At 43.0% G+C, this 21,124-nt stretch overlaps 2 protein-coding genes across 9 annotated transcripts; one reads left to right on the top strand and one right to left on the bottom strand.

Annotated features, from left to right (window-relative positions):
- Positions 1 to 931: 931 nt before the first annotated feature.
- On the bottom strand, positions 932 to 13,837 carry LOC108953181 (zinc finger CCCH domain-containing protein 53-like). 8 transcript variants are annotated; one of them, XM_065189199.1, is made up of 12 exons: positions 12,777 to 13,837; positions 12,559 to 12,678; positions 5,963 to 6,326; positions 5,639 to 5,864; positions 5,271 to 5,493; positions 3,108 to 4,152; positions 2,863 to 3,033; positions 2,592 to 2,783; positions 2,404 to 2,492; positions 2,082 to 2,342; positions 1,902 to 2,010; positions 932 to 1,821 (listed from the first exon to the last, which is right to left on the bottom strand). In XM_065189199.1, the coding sequence occupies exons 6-12, from the start codon at positions 4,085 to 4,087 to the stop codon at positions 1,677 to 1,679; spliced, it is 1,947 nt and encodes a 648-aa protein (XP_065045271.1). In that variant the 5' UTR covers positions 4,088 to 4,152; positions 5,271 to 5,493; positions 5,639 to 5,864; positions 5,963 to 6,326; positions 12,559 to 12,678; positions 12,777 to 13,837; the 3' UTR covers positions 932 to 1,676. The 8 variants fall into 8 exon arrangements, 7 of the variants coding, with proteins under 7 accessions (XP_065045271.1, XP_065045266.1, XP_065045267.1 ...); XR_010514573.1 differs by lacking the exons at positions 5,271 to 5,493; positions 5,639 to 5,864; positions 5,963 to 6,326; positions 12,559 to 12,678; positions 12,777 to 13,837 and having other exon boundaries at positions 932 to 1,495; positions 1,578 to 1,821; positions 3,108 to 4,689; XM_065189194.1 differs by lacking the exons at positions 5,271 to 5,493; positions 5,639 to 5,864; positions 5,963 to 6,326; positions 12,559 to 12,678; positions 12,777 to 13,837 and having other exon boundaries at positions 932 to 1,495; positions 1,638 to 1,821; positions 3,108 to 4,689.
- Positions 13,838 to 14,560: 723 nt separating this feature from the next.
- LOC135677182 (probable apyrase 2) lies at positions 14,561 to 20,762 on the top strand. The gene is made up of 9 exons (XM_065189200.1): positions 14,561 to 15,143; positions 16,731 to 16,859; positions 16,968 to 17,024; positions 17,189 to 17,281; positions 18,311 to 18,516; positions 18,615 to 18,703; positions 19,730 to 19,947; positions 20,068 to 20,257; positions 20,345 to 20,762. The coding sequence occupies exons 1-9, from the start codon at positions 14,847 to 14,849 to the stop codon at positions 20,455 to 20,457; spliced, it is 1,392 nt and encodes a 463-aa protein (XP_065045272.1). The 5' UTR covers positions 14,561 to 14,846; the 3' UTR covers positions 20,458 to 20,762.
- Positions 20,763 to 21,124: the final 362 nt, after the last annotated feature.

Raw genomic sequence — 21,124 nt, 5'->3', positions numbered from 1 at the left:
TGAAGCTCACTGACATTGGGAGTGTTTTTTCTTAATTGAAACGTGTAGTAGGTTTTACAGCATTCATACAGGCGTTGGGAGGACAACCATAAAAGAAAAGAAGTGTCACTACCTTTATGTTGTTGTGTGGACTGTTCTAATATGGTGTATCAGATTAAGCAAATTAAACTGCATGTCTTTTTCTTACTATGGGGGTGGTTAATTCCTATTACAGGTTATAGAATAGTATGGTTGTAGTCAGCCTGACAATTACATTGGCACAGTTTTTAAACTTTGCTGCTTATTTTGTGTACTGTGTATGCACCCCTTACAAAACTGCATGCTTGTGCATATCTTATCTAACCACTATTGTAAAGGGTAAAAAATAAACTCTGGTTTGGGAAGAAATGGTGGAAAGAGGGACTCAAGCCAAATAGCTGGGATCTTACAGTTTGTTGTTTTAGGTGGATTTTGCGCTTAATTAAGTTATGCTATTACCTTCTGTCTCCAATCCTATCTGAATGTTTTGGATATATGCCACTTGAAATGTTATTCTAGTTGTGTGTACTGCTGGAAATTTTTTGGAGTTATACACCGTTTGGTCTGAATTGAAGAATTGTTTGGTCTGTCTCCAATTCTTTTGCATATCATTCCTGATCTATTTTTCCTGCATGTAGTACCAAAATGCTAATGATGATTATTGCAATTCATTTCGTTCTGCTTTTTCTTTTGCTTAATAATGGTGCACAATCTCTCTGATCTTTTTTTTTCTATACATTTACTATATTCTTTTTTTGTCTCAACATGATCTGCACAATTCAGTACCAACATGATCTGCACCTATCTGCATTACTTTTTCTGGTGATATGATAACAGCAATGGTCGAGTGTTTTGTTTTTTTGTTGTTGCATCAATAGTGAGAAATATAAGAAACCAACTTGGTACAAAAGTGTTGTGGCAGTTCCTCTGCTTCCTTTGTCCTGGAAGTATATATATATACCCAAAGTTCGATAAGACCTTTAGTTTCACATTTCAGTTGCCATCAGTTTGTAAAACTAGTACTGGTGACTAACAAACGTCACCACAAGGAGAAAAGTAATCTATAGGTTATTCAGAAAAGTAATCTATATCAAAACATGACATTGGTGTTGATGTTGGTGGAAATGGACCTGCATGACAAAACCAGTTCCGGCTTTCTGTCTTGACGTAACGATAGCTTCAACATCTGCAGATATATTGGTGTTGATGTTGGTGGAAATGGACCTGCATGACATTGAACTTCCAGTTATATTGAGCCGTAGTCCCCATTGTTCCAGCTGCATTCCCATGGTACGCATTCCTTACTGACACGATGTCATGGCAACCGGGGTACAGGCGAAATCAGCGATGGCAAGGGAAGATTTTCCTGTAAAGCTTACACTGGAAAACTATAAGAAGAAAAGAAGGAAGAAACCATAGACTTTCGGGCCATCCATGGAATCCACTTCACCCTGCCCTGCGTATCACTATGCTTTTGCTGTTTCAAAAACCAAAAAAAGAGGCATGGCAAAAGTTTGAAAGTGACCAAAAAAAAAAAAGGGGCGGGCAATGAGGCTTACACTTGGCTCATTATGTCCCCTAAGCTTCTTTTTTCAGTGACGGGTGGGGTGCTTTTTTACCTCGGCGTTTGGAAGAAGTATGAACCGGAGGTGGGGACGTCAAGTGACGAAGCTGTTGTTGCCGCTGCTGCCATTGTTTGCGATGCAGCAAGTAGTCATGTCTTCGCCGGTGGAGAACGAGTCGAGCATGGAGGAAGATTTGGTGGGTGAAGCAAATGGGCTGTCGGGCAAGTTAGGATCCGCCCTGCAGCCATGTCATGAGCACGTTATGTGCAAAATTATATGAACAGACGGCACATTCGAATCCTATGTTTGTCGAATTACCTCCCACGGGAGTCACCATCTTCATCGGCAGATTCGTGCTGCTGCTGGAGTAAAGATCCAGGGGAGCTATTAACCTTCTCTTCAGGTTCTGCAATGCTGAGGCTCTCAGCTACACGACCAGTCAAGTTAAAATCAGCCGGAAGGCTCGACCAAACACCTAAGTAAACGATCATGGCTTACCCTCGGTTGGCGACGCTACCCGACTACTGCTTCTGTCCAGATTACTGATTGGTTGAGCGGAGGTGATGATGAGGGAGTCGATGGAGGATGATGTGGCTGAGGTGGGGAAGCTTTGGTTGTTGAGGTCAAGGATTTGGAGGCCCATGAATCGCCTCCCCTGTAGCTCAATGGCCCGCTGCAGCTCCGCTGCTTGCTGCTGCTCTTCTAGCTTTCTTCTCCACAGCAGCTCCGCGCTGGTGCTGCTGTACAACATCTTTGCACCTGCCAACTGAATGATGAAGACGGAGGACAAAAGAGCAGAAGATGGCAACAAGGATCTAACCAAGCTGGTGAAGGTCATAGGCTTCTCTAGCATCCAGGGCTGCAGAAGTCGTACACCTCTCAGCCTCCTGCTGCTGCTGCTGCTGCTTCCTGTAGTCAGTGGTGGAGGGCAAAAGAGATCATTGGCGCACACACGAAGTCAGAAAAGAAAAAGGATCTTCTGGTCAAGGGCATGAGGCGGAGGAATGCCTGTTGTACTTGTCGGGGACGAGTTTTGCCTTCTCCTTATATGGCTTGACGAGAACCCGGGAATCGCAGACGAAGTGTGGGTTTCCCTTAGCCAAGATCAGCCTCACGGTCTCCGGGTAGACGAAGGTCACGAAGCCGAACATCCTCTTCTGCTGGTAGGGGATCCTCACGTCTTGCACTGGCCCGTAGATGCTACCAAGAATCATTAGCCAGATATCAAAGATTCTTTAAGCGGGGAAAGTAGGGCGGTGCCATAAGTGTGAACTCCTACCGGAAGTAGTTGGACACGTCCTCTTCCCGAAACGTGCTGTCAGCGGGGAAGGTCAAGTAGATCTGCCTGGAACCATGATTTCCCAGCAAATCGCTTCTTTCTATTCTTGATCCGCCCATCAACTTATTTGCCTCGTCCCCGCCCAGCATCAGCGCCGCCGCAGCTGCCGCCCTGTGGCAATTTGAGATACATGCTTCACTACATTGGAGGAGGTTCCAAGCATCGTGATGGACGAAAGATGGTACCTTTGGCTCTCGTTTTGTTGCTGCTGAAGCAAGAAGCTCAGGAATTTGCTCGAGGTGGATGACGGAGAAGTCCGCACCGAACCCGTCGGCGAGTCTGGGAACCCGGCGGCCATGAGATGCGAAGCGCCGCCCATCCTCTGGCTTTTTGATCTCATTAGAAGCTCCTGGCGCTGCTGCATCACCGCATCCAACTTGGCGCCGGTGACAGCGGTCGCCGCGGCCTCCTCCGGTAGCCCGTGGAGGAACCGACACGCTGTCCCGTTTTTGCAGTAGCCTCTCGCGAAGTAGAGGCACGGATCCCAACCGAACTCCAGTGTGGGGGCGGCACCGAGGAAGAGGTCGTCATCGGCGGAGCAGCTCCGCTGATGCTGGTAGCCGTCGAGTCCCCATCCCAACCCATAAGGGAAGAGCGAACCGTCACCGTTCCCTCGCGGGCTCCAGAACCCGACGTCCGGGTGGATCACGTCACCACCGCTGCTGGGCTTCGATGACCTGGAATTAGGGGCCGCGGCGGGGCCGCCGAGGAAGGATAACTGGTCCGGAACGTGGTCGCCGCCGCTGCCATGGAATGGGGACGAGCTGAAATTGCTGGGGCTAATGAGCTCGTCGGAGTTCTGGAGTTGCTCCAACGATCCATCCAAACCAATGTCACCGAGACTGCTGCCGGAGCGGGAGAACACAGAGTTCGGGGCCCCCGAGGAAGGGGAGGAGACGGCGAGCAGGCGCTTGGCGGAGTTCAGACGGAGGAGGTAGGGGGGAGCTGCGGAGCCGCCGGCAGAGGGTGGCGGAGCGAGGCCAAGCTCCTCCTTGGCCTTCACCACCACGGCGTGGAGGAGGGCTTCGTGGCCGAAGGCCAAGCGAATGACCTCCTTCTCGGCGTCATCCTGCAGCAAGAGAAGGCCCATAATCCTGGGGGCGTTCTCCGGGTCCAGATTCTGTATCTTGGAGAACACCATCCTCGTCGCCTCGTTGGCGTCCATGATTGAACTTATCGATTGGAGTAATGCCACCCCTTGGCTTCTCCGCTTATAGCAGCAACACACCACTGCAAAGAAACAAGTACCAGTTAGAAAAAGAGAGAGGGTGGGGCGGGCGCACATTTAAAAGCCGATGCTAACTCGGTGGAGCTGCCATTAAACGAAACCAGAAAGAAATGAAGTGCAAACGCAAAAGGAGAGCCCCGCGCCACCCTCTTCGAAATTAGTACTACTCGGCCACCTACTCTTTTAAGAGGTTTGAACCCTCTTTTTCTAAATGGACTTAAGCTCTAAATGGACTTAAGCTCCCGGCAGAAGACGAGAACAGCCTTTTTCATCCTGCCGAGCCCCTCTTCGGCTGCAACGCCACTCTCTGCAACGTATGACACCGCCTAGCATCGCTTGGCACCGTTTAACGATTGGTCCTCGATTCTCCCCTCGCCACACTTCTCTCCCATGCTTTTGTCACAGAGGAGAATGGTGGTGAGAGCATGGATGAGTCCTATTTCTTCTTCTTCTTCTTCTCTCTCTCATCGCTCCTCAACTGCTTTACGGCCGTCTTCCACCTGCTATACGGCCATCATCATATGGTGTTCCACACCGGTCACTCCCCCTCCACCTGCTTTATGGCTGGTCTTTGGTTGTCATTTTCCGCCAACTTTCACTGAGACGACCATATGGTGTTTTTTCATATAGATATTCCGCAGCAGGAGCTCACGCACCCCGATAACATGATACTTGTTTCCTAATCAGTTTTTTAAGACAAGCAGATGAGGAACTCCCAAGCCACAGCTGCCTTGTTATGATGATGATGATGATGATGATGATGATGATGAAGAATATACTCCAGCTCATTCACCAGCATTCGACTATGATAAACCCACGCAGAGCCTGTCTACGCTGTGGTTCGATCTCTCCTTTTAGCCCGTCATGTATTTCTGAAGCAGGGTGAGACTTGGACTTCACAGATCCCTACTACTGGATCCATGTTCGTGCATGTGGGGCCGGCGGGGGCCGACACAAGGGACGTGTCAGCCTGGTCACCTACCCCAAAGATCCCCCAACCCACACGGACGCCATCTATTTATCCCGTGTGCACTCTCACGTGCCCATGGCTTCGGCACGTGTGAGTTGTCAAGCCTCTGGCAATCTTTAAAAGTATAACGCGAGAGAGAGAGAGAGATACCAGGGAAAATATCGTGGCGTATGGGGAGCGAGCAACGAGGTGAGTCATCTTCAGGAGACCGAAGCAGATCACTGAGCTGTTCCCGTTTCAGACCAAACCGCTGGAATCCAAGGCTGCAATCACTGTTCCGCAAAATAAGCTTTCTCCTCGTGACCCCCCCACGGCTAGCAAGTTGAGTGCGCGCCACCGGATCGCCCCAGTTTGGTAATTTTGTTAGTACGACCTGTATCCCAAGTTGTGTTTAGCCTGTCAAGCATCCAACCTATATGATTGGAGTGGGATGAAAGAAGCATGCATGCACTATACGTTTCCAAGAAAAAGATGTATGTTTCCGATCTAAGGCTGGCTATACACGACTTGTGACCTACCGAGATCTCCCTTCTGTCAAAAAGTGATGAAAGCTCGCTGGGACTGAACTCTCATGCATCACTTGTAGCCCATCATCAGACGGCACCGTGGCAACTTGCAGGTACCATCGTACCTTGTCTGTAGTTATTGCGCCTGCAGGCTGTGGACATAGGTGCAGCGTGGTAAATGGCCCAGTGCAGCAGACCCAGTGTTTCAGGAACAGCAGCAATGACAATGCATTTATCCCTGTCGAAAACAATAACTGGCACTCTGTGAACCGAGCAGAGAGACAAAGCTGTCTGATCAGGACTATGGCTAGTGATGGAATCGTCAGACCGGAATACCTCGTGTCTTTTACGTGAGACCTTGGAGATAATGCTTCCAACATCACGAGCTTATCTGCTCCTAGTAACAAACAGCTCGTGGTAGAATCTGCGACTCCTCTCCCGGGTTTATATAGAGAGAGACATGGAAACACAAGGCGGCGTCGATGTAGTAATCTTCACAAATGTGACGAGGAAATGCTATTGCTTGGGGCCAACCGCAACTGTTGCAATGTCGAGAGAGTGAAAAGTCGGCCAACTTTTGAAGACCAGATGTTGCTATTATTGCTGTGGTTGTGGTTTTCTTTCTGGAAGCAGTCGAGAGCAATCCTTTTGTAAAGCCCATATGTCCTCGTCACACCAGAGCCACTCATCGATCCTCTCTCTAAAGAATGATATAAAAGTGAATTAGTAAAATTAGAAAATAATAATAACGAAGAGGAGAGAGAGAGAGAGAGAAACAATAATGAGTAAAAAAAATTCCAGTTCACCACCAAGAAAAAAAAAATTGATTTCATAGGATATTACTTACAGCGTTCAAAAGTTATATTCTTCATCTAATTCTCACATGTCAGTTAAGTGGGGGCACGTATCAATTAACTGTTGCAAGAGAAGGCTTGAAGGACGGAAGGTTGAAAGATAGGAAATATGGATGTCTTCGATCCAAAAGAAATATGGACGGAAGGTTTCATTTTCTTTTCAAGTTCAAAAGAAAATGAAATTGATGATGAACAAGTACAATCCTCGATCCCCTTTTAGGTGGTTGGTCACCCCCTATTGCTGCTTGCCAGCGCATGACAACATGGGGCGGTGGAATAGGGCCAACGAAGAAAAGCTACTGACTGGTAAAAGAGGACTACAAGGATTTGTGCTTGCACTGCTAAATAACACCAACAGATGGTGTTCCAGAGTGTGCCTTCAGTGTAAATTTGTCACAGAACTAAAGGGAAACAGTGGAGCAGCAGCCTACTTATAATTAGTGAACTCCAAAATCGTCATAAGAAGCTATCTTGCTTTCAGTAATTATTGTCACCCCTGTGTATCTATCTACCTTCTGGGGGGCCAAGCAGCTGTCTGTCCTGGTGGGTGGGCTCACAGCTAATGGTAGCGGTCATTTTTTAGTGGCACGGACAATGTCTTGGTCAGGACTCGAAGAAAATAAAGAACTGACATGACTGGCATCTGGCATCACTTTTTACTATCTAGTATCACTGTGGCTGCCTTTTTCAATCCCTCACTTTTCTCGAATCAAACTCTAATGAAAGAAAAAAGATTTAAAAAAAAGTTTTCCAGGTCCTCCAAAAGGACTCCCTATTCCCAGTCCTGATGTGCATGAGAAGTTCTTTTCCTAGTGGGAATTTCATAATTCATATCCTATCATAATTTATCGACAAGCAGTGGATATATAGATATACTAGGGATGTTATGATTAAACTGTATCTCCCAAACCCCACCAAAGACTCTCCACCGATTTAGCTCCATGCGACAATGTCAGTGTCTGTCCTTCACAACAACTCTACCACACTCATAAGTAATTGGAGCAATCATAGAAGTGAACGCGAAGAGAAGCTGCACTATGCCCGATCTAGCATTTATAAGTGATTTACAAATGCCAAGAGACGCACACGGCACAGAGTATATATAACATGTCATTTGTCCAAACACTAAAGAAAAGGCCCACTTTCTTAAAATAAAATGATATCGAAGAGACTACGTACACCCAACGTAAATATTCTTAAAACCCACGGCCAAACAAAACAATTGATGGAACTAAACCCTTCAGTCATTTTAATATTGAAAACCAAACAAATTTTCTAAGGCCAACCCCATTACTCTACTCACCTTTCTGGATCGTCTCCTAGTCCTCTCATATAAATGAGTCTATCATCTTTCTCTGCAACATTTATATGTTGGACAATTACTTCAAAACAGTGTAATCATCAAGCAAGCAACCGAAAGAAACTTTTCAATTGAGCTAAATGATCTTCAAGAAGATGGGTAGTGATTCTTTTGGGTGACGTAATCGTTCATTAGAAACTCAAAAGTAACCTAAGCAAGGAGTCTGAAGTTCAATAAATCAAACACACGTGTAATAATTCTCTTGTTGATTCCTTGAACAGGTTACCATCCATCAAAACATCTTTTAGGGGCCAGAGCACAACATCAAGGTGAGAAAAGTGCTTTCTAGGAGGGGAAGGGAGCCAAACTTACCTCCTCATTTAGGCATCAGCTAGATTCTAAATCACACCCCAACTTTACGGTGAAAATAGGTATTGATTTTCTCCCTTATCTCTTGTTCACCTTTCTCCTGCAGGGAGGGAGGGGGTGGATGGGTTGAAGAAACCTACAAAGCTCTGCTACTTGAAAACACTGCTTTTGTGCAAACAACTTGTATCCATCTTCTGGTGGCTCCAATTGGTTTATTGTCCATTAGAGTTCTCTCTGTAACTGGACAATTAAATCAGAACAGAATCATCAGATCATAAACGGCCAAAGTCAATACAAATATGATGCCCATTGGTCTGTGGGGCCGCCGTGTCTTACTATGGTTCACCTTTGATATGACTATCAAAAAGTGCTCATATTCCCAGCTTTTGCAGCTTAATTAAATCTCTAACAAAGATTGGCCAGCCTATGGTGGTTAGTGCTAGCTAATATTGTGATTTGCTTTTTCCGTATACATAATTCCCACTTTATTAGCTTTTCAGCTTATGATTCCATCCGCCTATTTGTTAGTGTGCCTCCTCATTTTTAAGGTAATCATCCCTGTACAAAAAGCTGCACTGACTATATCTAATGTCCTAAATCTCCTCCATTAGTAAACAATGAAACTAAGGTTCCAAAAAAGCAAAAACCCTTGTAATCCCACTTATAAGTTGTAGGTTAATGTTTTCGAGGCCTTACAAAGATGCCCTCTTTGATCATAATTTCTAAGGAGATGTGCCATGACATGAGTGATATATGCTTCCAGACACCTGCTTATTGGTAGGAATCAAAATCCTATCTATTAATTTTTTAAAAAAATCCTATCTATTATACCACACTCGTGAACAGTTGAGTAGAAGAGATTACTGCTTTATAGTACTGCTCACATCCCTACGGTTGCAGGGCCATCCCTACCTTTACCAATCCATTAGGTGAAGAAGAAGGGAAATGAAGGCAGGGAGCTTTACAAGATTAGGAGAAGAGAAGAAAGTCATGAAGGCAAGGACGAGGACACCGTCATGTGAATGGGGTAACAAACTACCGGAGACATATAAAAGACATTTCTTCCAATGATTTAAGGGACTGAATAATGGATTCAAAGCCAACAGAGAACCCAAAGCCATAAGTGTTTTTTGGCAGTGACAAGAAATGGACAGCAATGGGATAAAATTATTTTCCCCGAAGGCAGTCCAATCAGTTTCCAAGCGGCTGTGTGTCCTACTCTCCACTGATTACTTACAATAAAATTTAGTTTCTTTGTGACGTTCCACATTTTGTTCATGAGTCATCTTTTGTCTCCTAATTCTCTTCCAACTAAGAGAAATGTTTTAGCTCCTATTAATTGCGGCTACTTAAAGTTACAGCTTATCTATATCCTATTAATCTCATACCCAGCTTTTATTGTTTTACGAGGTTCGACACTTTCAATTGGCAAACACTAGGCTTACAAAACCAAAGGACTAGTCCATTAATATCATCATTGTCTTGGCCCATCTGACACTGTTACTAAAGACTGCCAAGCTCCATTATCAAAGGGTTAAAGAAGAACTTAAGAAAAACAACCTCAACAACGCCCAAACATGTAGTTCAATAGTCCCATCATTTACAATCAACACTTGGTTGCAAATTCTCAATCCAAAACGTGTCTTTTACCTTAGCTATCATAATTAATACTAAAGAGTAGAGACTGTTGATTTTATCTTCAACAACCCTGCATCAAGATCCAGTTGACAAACACATTCAACCAGTTAAGTGTGTCTTTGGATCTCATTCTCAAAGGTTGAAGGTTCGAACTGTCGCTAGGTTGGCACCTTGTGTGCCCATTACCATTTTGGTGCTCAGTGACTAGATCTTTCTGCCAAGCAGGATCTGATACACACAAGTGGTGCCCGAAAAAAAAAAAAAAAAAAGGATCCAGCCGACAAAGAGTGCTACAGCATACTTTTGAAGCTACCTAACAATGATATAATTCAGTACCCATATAACTGTTATGCAACAGTGTGCCATATTTTGCATCCTGAATCTTTGTATCAGATGGCTCATCCCAATTCTCTGCATCAAATGGCTCCTCGACAACAGACAGAATTTATGTTCAAGGGCCTATTTTGGCAAATAATCAATGCTCCTCAACAACAGTCAGGCTATTAGCAATAATGCAACTTACATTTTGAAACTCATTTCTGTACCCAATGGTGCCCCTTGACTGTAAATAGGATCAATCTAAGGAACTTAGACAAAAACTGGTTATAATTGTTTGCATGCTCTTCTAATTTGAGTCGGTCAGTAGATAATGAAAAAATCCATGCACAAAGCAGATTATAATTGTTCCGAAGATAGTAAAATCCTTTGATGAAATGTAAATAATTATAATTACGGGAGTCAATGACAGGCAAAAAGGAAATGGAGTAGCATAATGTGTAAGCTAAAGTACCAAACCAAAAAATTCATTAAATGATGGGAACAGTAGTTTCAACAGCTACTATCAATTTATGAAAAGAAACTACTGCTTCAGCAGATCTTTTTCTAGCTTATGATCTGGTTCAATGGAAAAAAAAAAGAAGCCAAGATATGGATACTGAAACTTGCATATAGTGGTAAAGAAAAGCAAGAGAGAGATTGGTAACCATATTACAATTCAGCAATAAAAATTCATAAGAAAAGAAAAAGGCAGACATTAGTTGCTCTGAAGTAGCAGAAATAGGATAACCTCACCACACAATCGGAAAATTTGCATAAAATACAAAATGCATCAAACAGAAATAAATTATAGGGACCATTTTTTTGGGGTAACAAGAAAAAACTTTGAGGCAATGCAAACTGGAAAAACGCTCATTGCTAGTTCGACAATGGCATCCGAGGTGAAGATCAATGTTATAATGATGATAACACTTTATACCGATGTTAATCAGCATTGGCATGGACTAATGAATCCAGCTCAGTCCTCAAAACACTAAACTGAGACTATTTTGAAACTATTTTGATAGACCAATGAATCCAGCTAACACTAAACTGAGACTATTTTGATAGACCAACACTGCCCCTTCCCACAAGACCCATCCTTGTTGAACCCAAACTTGACCCATCCTTGTTGAGCCCAATCTTTATCACCGGACACCGGACACACACACACACACACACCTGGACACACACACACACACATAATGTGTGTGTGTGTGTGTGTGTGTGTGTGTGTTTGTGTGTGTGTGTGTGTATGTATGTATGTATTGTAGCCCTTTTAGTAAGGCAAGTGACACCATGTTTTCTAAACTGAACAGAATCACAATGTAGCAACACGTATTAAATGGAGTTCCAAAGGATTTGTATCTTATCAATGTCCTTTAAAACCCTTCGCCTCCCAAAGCTAGGCCGACTAAGAAACTCGATCTTCAATACTTTAGGGTTTGAGTAAATGCAGGACACCATAACAATAATTTTGTTTCCAAAAGACAGCAGATATCTTATTACCTCTAAAATGATAGAACAAAGAGTGTGCCATATGTTGGATAAAAGCAAATAAACATAAAAATGGCATATATTTTACTAAACGGACAACATCCTATACAAATGAATATTGGAGTAAAGTTTCAGATTCCCCATTATGATTTTGTTTCTATGATAAAATTATTTTAGAAAAAAACATAGTTTAATCAGTTATAGAAATATGTGGCTTTGCTAATGTACAAGAAATTAAAATGCATAAGGTAGCTTAAAAAATTCAATTAATAAGTATAGCAAAACATAAAAAGCTTTTTTTCTTGCTAAAAGCAACTAGCCTATAGCTGTGAGGTAATGCCTGACAATTGACATCAGTTTCACATGAAAATCTGGATTTCTAGATCAGTATCAAGCTGACGCCACATGCTCAACATAAAACATTGTAAAGTTCAACTCCTTCCCAATAGACCTCGTAAGAACCCAGGTCCTAAGACCATGCATGCAAAGAAAGACCTGCACTCAAAATGATATTGTCTCCAACAAGGGTGCCTGACATAGCAAAAAGAGTTGATCACAATGCATAAGGATCCACCAATGCAAAATAAGAGGAGGATAGTTCACAAGCGAACATCCTTACCATTCACCCTCATGCCTTTCACTGTAATTTATATAACTTCAAACAAAATTGACATGTATTCGAAGCTATGCACATCAGTCTATGAAACAAAGATACAAGGAACAGGAAATGTGTAAGCCCACCAAAATAGACTGCAAAATCCTACAGTCTATCACATAGTTTACCAGTTCCTCATAGACCCCGCTATAACATAATATACATAAATAAAGTAGGGGCTCCCGAAGAACCGGATCTCAATGAGTATCAATGCATTTGTGATAACGAAGTACCATTGTAGCAAATTAAATCGAAATCAAGCATAAATGAAGATGAGAAATTTAGAAACAAATGATAAATTCACCTTGTTATGACAACTCTCCATAGGGTAGACCTTCTGGTATCTATGCATCTCATGCCAGCCAACTAAGTCAGATCCATCTGAACACAAAGGCCTTCCACAGGAAAACTAGGCGACGGATCACTGCGTAAAATACACAAATAACATCACTCATGGCACAGATTGTGTTGAGAACCAAACAAACTCCAAGATGACCTAAAGATTGTTAGAATGTCACTTACGTTTTCGGATTCAGCGAAATCAAATTTCTCATCATTGCCTTCAACATATCAGCGATTGCAATCTAACATTGAGCCCAATGCCCTGTTCACCGGATCCCCATCTGTGCACTTCAAGAAGCGTTTCAACATCCACATCCGACCATGGGCTAGAAACCCGTACGGATCGGCTCAAGATGATAGCACCGGTGAAATGATGGATCCGCGGTGACGGCGACGCAATTCCTTGGCGGCGGGATGGCTCCGTCTGATATCGCCGGCGAGATGGTGGGATCTGCCACCGCGATTCCTTGGCGGTGGGTTCCTGACGTTTCAGGATAATTCACGATCCGCCGGATCCAAGAAACTCGAGCTCCTAAGAATGTCCGGAAGAGAAGGGCTCCCTCTGATATCGCCGACGAGATGGTGGGATCCACCTTGACGGCGATGCGATCCCTCTGCGGTGATTTTCTTGCGGTTTCCGAAGATTTCACGGAACGCCGCGTCCAAGAACGGCGAGCTCCTAAGAAAGTCCGACGAAAAGGAGGGCTCCGCCGGATAGTGCCAGTGATATGGTGTGATCCGCCGTACTCCGACGCAGAGGATTCCGGAGATTTCACGGTCCGCCGCGTCCAAGAACGGCGAGCTACTAAGAAAGTCCGACGAAAAGAAGGGCTCCACCGGATAGTGCCAGTGATATGGTGGGATCCGCCGTGACGCCGACGCCATTCCTCGGCAATGGTTTTCTTGAGGTTTCCGGAGATTTCACGTTCCGCCGCATCCAACAACGGCGAGCTCCTATGAAAGTCCGGCGAAGGGGAGGGCTCCGCATGATATCGCCGGCAAGATGGTGGGATCCCCGTGAACTCGACGCGATTCGTCGGCGATGGTTTTCTTGAGGTTTCCGGAGATTTCACGGTCCGCCGCGTCCAAGAACGGCGAGCTCCTAGGAAGGCCCAACGAAGGGAAGAGCTCCGTCTGATAGTGCGGACGAGATGGTGGGAATCACCGTGCCGGCGACGAGATTCCTCGGCGGTCGGTTTCTTGAGGTTTCCGAGCGATGACGGTGGGCGAGATGCGATGAAGCGACTTGGAGCGGGACGCCATTGGTAAGGGCTTAACACACGAATTAAATCGAATGAAGCCTGGCAACGGAATAATCGGGTCGGATCCACCCGAGATCCAAACCCGAATCCTACAGGTAACCATCTCAGGACCAGATGGATGAAGCGGTTGCATAAAAGTAACAAGATGATCGACGAGTTGTTCCGTCTTTTTGCGAGCCAATTAGGCAGGCACGAGACCGAGATCGTTCCTCCTTTCCTCACTGCCTAACTGCCGTTGCAGACCCAAATATCCACATCAACTTCTCCGATTTGGCAGCATCAGTTTCCAAGTCGACGCCTTCCAAATTTGCCCAAAAACGGGTCTGCAAACGTTGGATCACTCGAGCAAACCCTCTTCACAAACCGCACCAAAACAACCACCGACCCACTGGAACAAAACCCCGGGCCCCACACCGTAAACCTCCTGCTTCGAGCACACTGTGGGTCCCACTTGCGGCCTGCCCCTCACGACGTCACCCGTGAGGGTTAACTTCGGTAACCGACGGAACCACTCCCGTGACAGCTAAGCACAGAACGACAACTTAAATTGAAAGCCTCATCTGGGAAAGTACCCGGTTTGTTACCCACCATTTAAAACGAAACACCGCATGAGGCTTCGGCAGAACGGCTGCTGGTCGATTTTTCGTCACGTGATTCCGTACACGTTCCTAGTGTATCTGTAGGATTGTCATTTTATATACAGTTACCGGCTGTTTCCCTTCGCCTCTAATTTCCCCTCTTGCGATCGAGGAGGGAGAGAGGATCGAGAGAGAGGAAGGTCTTGGGGGAGATCGCACTGCGTTCTGTCGCCTTCGAACCCTTCTCTCGATCTCGAACTCAATTCTCTACAAGTAAGCTGGATCCGTCGCAAGAGACGCCGTTGAAGCCACCGACGCCGACACCGTCGTCGTCGTCCAACGGCCTGATCCGTTATCGGTCGCCGTCCGCCCCGGAGCTCAGCCGCGCCCCGGCCGAGCTCGAAGCCAAGATGAAACGGGCGCGCCAGGAGTCCTTCCCGGACAAGATCCAGCGCTTCCGCGGCGTCATCCTCGTCGTCGCTGTCCCCCTCCTCCTCATTTCCTTCGTCCTCTTCCTTATGCCCCGATCTCCGGCGACGATCTCCATCGCCGGAAGGAAGGCGATGCCCGGCGGCGGCGAGCCGAGATCTAAGAGTTATGCTGTTATCTTTGACGCGGGGAGTTCGGGGAGCAGGGTTCACGTCTACTGCTTTGATGAGAACTTGGATCTTCTCCACATAGGGATGGAGTTGGAGCTCTTTATACAGGTGAGCGTACAACTGTTGATATTTCTTGAACTTACTGTAATTTCATCAGTGGCTTTGCGTTTTTAGTACTGGATATGTTTTATTATTATCTGGTTGTTTCTCAATTGATATCCAGTTAAATCGGATAGATCCAAAGGTTCATTATTTTAACGTTTGATACTTGCTCAACATTGATTACATATATAAGTAATAAGAGGAATACAATAAGCTGGAAATTTATTCTACAACTAATGAATATGTGATGGACTTTGTTGTTTCGATTTATAGAGAAAAATAAAAAGCATGTTCACGGTTTTTATTGAATTAAAGGGGAACATTCTAAATAGATACAATGTGATAGATTTTAGAAAAGAAATGGAGCTTCAGTAGATGTAGTGATCTAATTAAGGGAATATATGTTGAATTAGCTACTTTTGTATTGCAATACATATGAAACTAGAAGTTCCTTATCATCATAGGGATATTTGAGGAATCAACTTTAAGTTCTAAACCTTTGCACCCATAGTGGAAAAGTAATAAAGAGCATTCAAGATGAATTTGTGGTATATGTATTTTATTGATGACATAATTATGGTTGAGCAGAGGTAAGCTTTAAGATGGAGATTTAGAGCTAAATTATACACTAAGAATTATAAAATGAAACTTAGAGTCTAGAGACTGAACATATGAAGCACAAAATATTGGCAATATGCAACCATAATTGAAATTGACAGACAAAAAGTCACCACATACAAGTTCCATGTGTCCTGGATCTGTGATACAATAGAAAAGAAGTTATTGAAGTAAATATTGACCATAGAGTTTAAGCGAGATTATTAAATTGGGAGGGGTGCTGCCATTATATTTGACATAATTGTATATGACTGTCGCAATTCAGCCACAACTCAAGACCCAAAAGACTCAAGTGGCAAGCACATTCAAAAGCACAGCATCAAGTCTCACCCCTGTTATGTGCTTCATTTTGCTTTCGGTGCCTTGACTGCCTTGAATCATCTTAGGTCATGACATGAATCAGCACTCATGGAATATAGGTCGCTGGGATGTTCTATTGTCTCTTGTTACCTTTTCAGGTGAAGACAGTACAGGTTGTGTGCTGTAATGTCTAGTCACTAGTTTGTCACTTGGAACAATGCTGACAGGCATGAAGATTCTATATATTATACCTAATTGGAACTTCCTAATGGTTGGACAGACTTGATTACTTGCCAGTGGTGCATAACTATAAGCATCCAGTTGTATGTTGGAGTGATCTTCTAAATTAAGCTAAAATACTGAGATACAACAAGTAGACACCAGGGATGTCAGATAAAACATCGTATGCTTAGTTGTTGATTACCTAATGGGGTAACTGAATGATATTCCAGAATTCTGTTAATTTTAAACAAGAAGCATGCATTTGATGGATTCCTAAACAATAGCTTGTTTCACCATTTGTGATAATATTCAGAATCATCTTCATCTAATTGTGTACCCTATAACCAGGCACCTTGACATATTAATCATCTATCTAATAAAAATGAATTTCAAGTGTGCTAAAACATCCAATCTGCAACTTTCTTGGTTACCTGTATCTTCTTTTGCATGCAGAAAAAACCAGGCTTGAGCTTCTATGCTAATGATCCTCAGGAGGCTGCAAATTCTCTTGTTCCTCTGTTGGAGAAAGCTGAAAGTGTTGTTCCAGTGGAATTGCGACAGAAAACACCTGTCAGAGTTGGGGTAAACTATACTACTTTGGACTGGTGGCTGTCCCTAGGCATACGCAAACTTGTTTTATGTAACATTGCATGTGCTGAGCCTCATTGTCTAAGTGTGATGCTTATGCAGGCTACTGCAGGTCTGCGAGCTTTGGGAGCTGAAACATCTGAAAAAATTTTGCAAGCGGTAGAAATCCTTCCATATTCCTTAATAATGTTAATGCTTATTTGGAAAGATGTTCTAAACTTCTAATATGATATCCTGATCAAGTTGAGGTTTATTTCCACATTTACAATTCTTACCATAACACTGATGTGATATAAATTTTTTGGGGGGGATCATTTACACAGGTAAGAGATCTCCTTCAACGCAAGAGCTCGCTGAAGTTCAATCCAGATTGGGTGACTGTCCTTGATGGAACTCAGGAAGGTGCTTTCCAATGGGTATACAACTTGAACTTTAATAATATATTGAATGTTATATGAGAACATACTATCACCAGTTGTCTTTCAATTAGTTTAGTTTAAATAACTTTGTACTTAGCAGAGAGATCAAGAAGCATCAGCTCTTTGAATACAACTTTCTATGTTGGCTTCCGGAGCCTTATTATGCTTAATGGTGAACTTGATGACTTACCGTTAAAGACTTTTGTGAAATTGGTGTGTCATGCTTGCTAAGCAATTTATTTGTTAATTGAATATTGGATTTCACAGGGTTCCTGTGAAGAAAACTACTTTGAGAATTTTATGTACACAGTAGCTACTTTTAATTGGTCACGAACTAGATCTTGGAAAGGTAATGGATGATGTACTGCCCCACATGAGCCCATTCAAGATACTACAAGTTTAATGCATGGTAGAGTCATTAAATCTAGTGTCATATAGGTAGGAGACTCTAAAGAATGTTATAATTCAACATGGTAATAGAATCTGACATGCTTGAAAAAAGAGAACATAGTGAACAGACCAAACCGATATTAAATGACATCCATGTCCCTTTTCTGTAATCCAAAAGTTATATAGGATTTTCAGCTTCATCTTTGGAAATCCTAAGCTGCACCCTTAAGCTACAATTTGTTGAGGTATGGAAGGGCATAAGCTCTAAGTGCAAGCTGATTCCCATTTTCTTACTTTTGGAAGATTAATGCTTAAACAATTACTTGGTTAGCTAGTAGCTCATCAATGTAATATTTGACCACTTTCATGTTCTCTAGAAGTTTTTTCTTAATCAAATCTGAGATATAGTATGAAGTTGTTCGTACATTTTAGCTGCTAGATGTTTGACTTTATCGCATTCCATTAGTGTCAACTTTCTTATAATTTTACATTATGGCATGCCAGATCTATCTATTCCTACAAGCTTGTTACCAATCACATTCTACACCTTGAGACCATGAATTCTGTCTAAGATAGTTTTCTTAGTTGATTTGTTTTTTTTTTTTTCTAGTCTAACAAAGGGGCATGTGCATGTAGGTCACTATTAACTATCTATTAGGAAAACTTGGAAAGTCTTATGCAAAGACTGTTGGAGTAGTTGACTTGGGGGGTGGATCTGTTCAAATGGCTTATGCCATCTCGGAAAAAGATGCTGCAAATGCTCCGAAAGTGTCAGATGGACAGGATTCATATGTTCAGGAATTGTTTCTGAAGGGAACTAGATATTACTTATACGTCCACAGGTTTGGCATCTTTTCTGCTTTTGAAATCCTCATTTTTTGTTGTTAATTTGGAATTCAATTGGTAATGATTGTAAACTGACTTGTGGTCTCCCTCGTAGTTACTTGCACTATGGTCTATTGGCTGCTCGTGCAGAGATTCTGAAGATCACGGAGGATCGCAGCAACTGCATTTTGGGTGGCTACGATGGTATGCTTCATGCACACAATTAACCCTCCAGATCTTTACCATAGCTTCTTCTTTGTTTTACTCTGGACTTATTATCAGAGAGTAGATGTTAATTTTCAGAATCTTTTAGTACATGTAACTTGGACAACTACATGTCTCTTTAATAATATTGCTTGCTTCCTTTGCTCTCTATTTTTTCCACTGAGAAAACCAGTTGCCAATCTGAGGTCAATGGAATTGTATTGCATGCCCAGGACAAGTTTCTTTTACCAGTAAATCATAAAAAGCATTCTGTGCCATGATATTTTTGGGCCCCTTGGGTGATTTTGAGTCATCCTTTAGGAAGAACTAATGGATTGGGTGCTTCATTGTATCTTCCAGCATTCTGCTGGATTGCCAGAGTGTATATTGTGATTAGATGACACAGGACAATATAAGCTCACAAGTCTGGACAGTGTGATCTCATTTGATGTTTATTAGCATTTCACCTTAAAACCAAAACCAAAGTTTCACGTAAAGAACTCAGCCAGACACTGGAATCAAGCCCAATTTTGTGCTTAACCATATGTATCTCTTATACGACCGGCTAAATGGTCAATAAGTTGAATTTCTTTGGTCTTTGAAACTCGTGTAATATTCCAAAACCACTGGAAAAACTATGTTGGAATAAAAGAGTCGACTCATACAGTTAGATCAATCTCGTATTTAATATAATTAATTTGGTGATGGAGTTTCTTCTCTGGTCTTTTACATGGCAGTTGAAAATTGTATCATTGTAGAAACCATTGATAATGATGGATTACCTATATACACTGATGGTTGGTATCACCAATAGCTTTCACTTGAGGAGATTTCACATAATCATATATCTTTGCATCTCATCTTGACATTTAGAAAAAAAAAAAGGTCTCAACAATAGTCTATGCCCTCTTTTTCCCGCGTCATATTTTCAAGTTAAAATTTTTAATCTGCCTGTCATGTATATCACGAATAGCTTTATATGATGTAATTGCTGCTTCTAAACATTTTCATTCCTTTACTATCAAGGGTCATACAAGTACGGTGGCAAGGCATACAAAGCATCAGCATCACCATCTGGTGCCAGCTTTTCCAAATGCAGGGATGATGCAATTAAGGCTCTCAAAGTTGATGAACCAGCATGCGCTCACATGAAGTGTACATTTGGTGGCATCTGGAATGGCGGAGGTGGAGATGGGCAGAAACATCTATTTGTGGCATCCTTTTTCTTTGACAGAGCTGCCGAGGTAATATTGCTGAATGGTGACTTCTTTGAGACCCAGATGTCTATTTTTGTGTTTCAGCAGATTTATATTGTTTCCACATCGTGGTATTGCCACTGAAAGCTCATTCTGGATCATTGTCAGGCTGGGTTTGTAGATAGCGAGAAGCCAACTGCTAAGGTTAAACCTGCATATTTCAAGAAGGCTGCAAAGCTGGCTTGCCAATTGAGTGTTGAGGAAGCTAAGACCAAATATCCTCTTGTCCAAGATGATAACCTTCCCTATTTGTGCATGGATCTCGTGTACCAGTACACTTTGCTGGTAGATGGGTTTGGTACGTGCAATTTATCAAGTAGTACCAGGAGTCGTTATTCTGCTAGTTCTACGACTGATATTGATTCATCCTTTCATGTAATGGCAGATGTAGATCCAGATCACGATATTACACTGGTAAAGAAGGTCAAATATGCCGATGCGGTTGTTGAGGCAGCATGGCCCCTCGGTAGCGCCATTGAAGTTGCATCGTCACCATAAAGGTCAATCTACTTTCCGCTATTGCAGCTACAACAAAGATTCCACACTGAAGCATTCTACTCCATGGTGTGGTGGTTTTGCCTGTGGGATATCAAAGCATCCATCGAGCCTGGTGGTTATGAACGAAGGTTAAGCTGCAGCAAGGGATCCCGTAATCACAATTTTGCATTCGATTAATTGGCTTACAGTTGTAACTCAATAAAAAAAAAAAAAAGATGTAGGACTGCAATTTATAGATTTGCATGCTGAATTCTCATATTCAATTTTTCATGCAGTTGAATGAGATTTTATACGCATTTTTTTCAGTTGTCTCATATTTTCTTAGCGAGCTAGATATTGTTGAGAACATTGCACATTTAGCACGTTAGATTACATTCAATCGTATAGCGCTTGATTCATCGTAGTCTGTCAGTTCTAAACCATCCTAGACTAATCCAATGATTGAGACTCTCCACTGGAGACCTTCTAATTTTCAATGTACAGTTTCTTTGCCATGCGGTGTGTGGGATGAACATCCAAACATACTCCTTTGTTCCTCAAACTAATGCTCCATCCTAAAAGCACAAACATCGTGCCATGCGGTGATGCATGCACCTGGTCTTAAAGCTTGCTCATCAACCTGGGCTTTCCCCGCATCATCACTAGTAGGCATGCAATGCACAACAAA

The sequence above is a fragment of the Musa acuminata genome, chromosome BXJ1-6 (assembly GCF_036884655.1).
Source record: "Musa acuminata AAA Group cultivar baxijiao chromosome BXJ1-6, Cavendish_Baxijiao_AAA, whole genome shotgun sequence".
NCBI classification, from domain to species: domain Eukaryota; kingdom Viridiplantae; phylum Streptophyta; class Magnoliopsida; order Zingiberales; family Musaceae; genus Musa; species Musa acuminata.
This window is presented reverse-complemented; position numbering and strand designations above follow the sequence as displayed.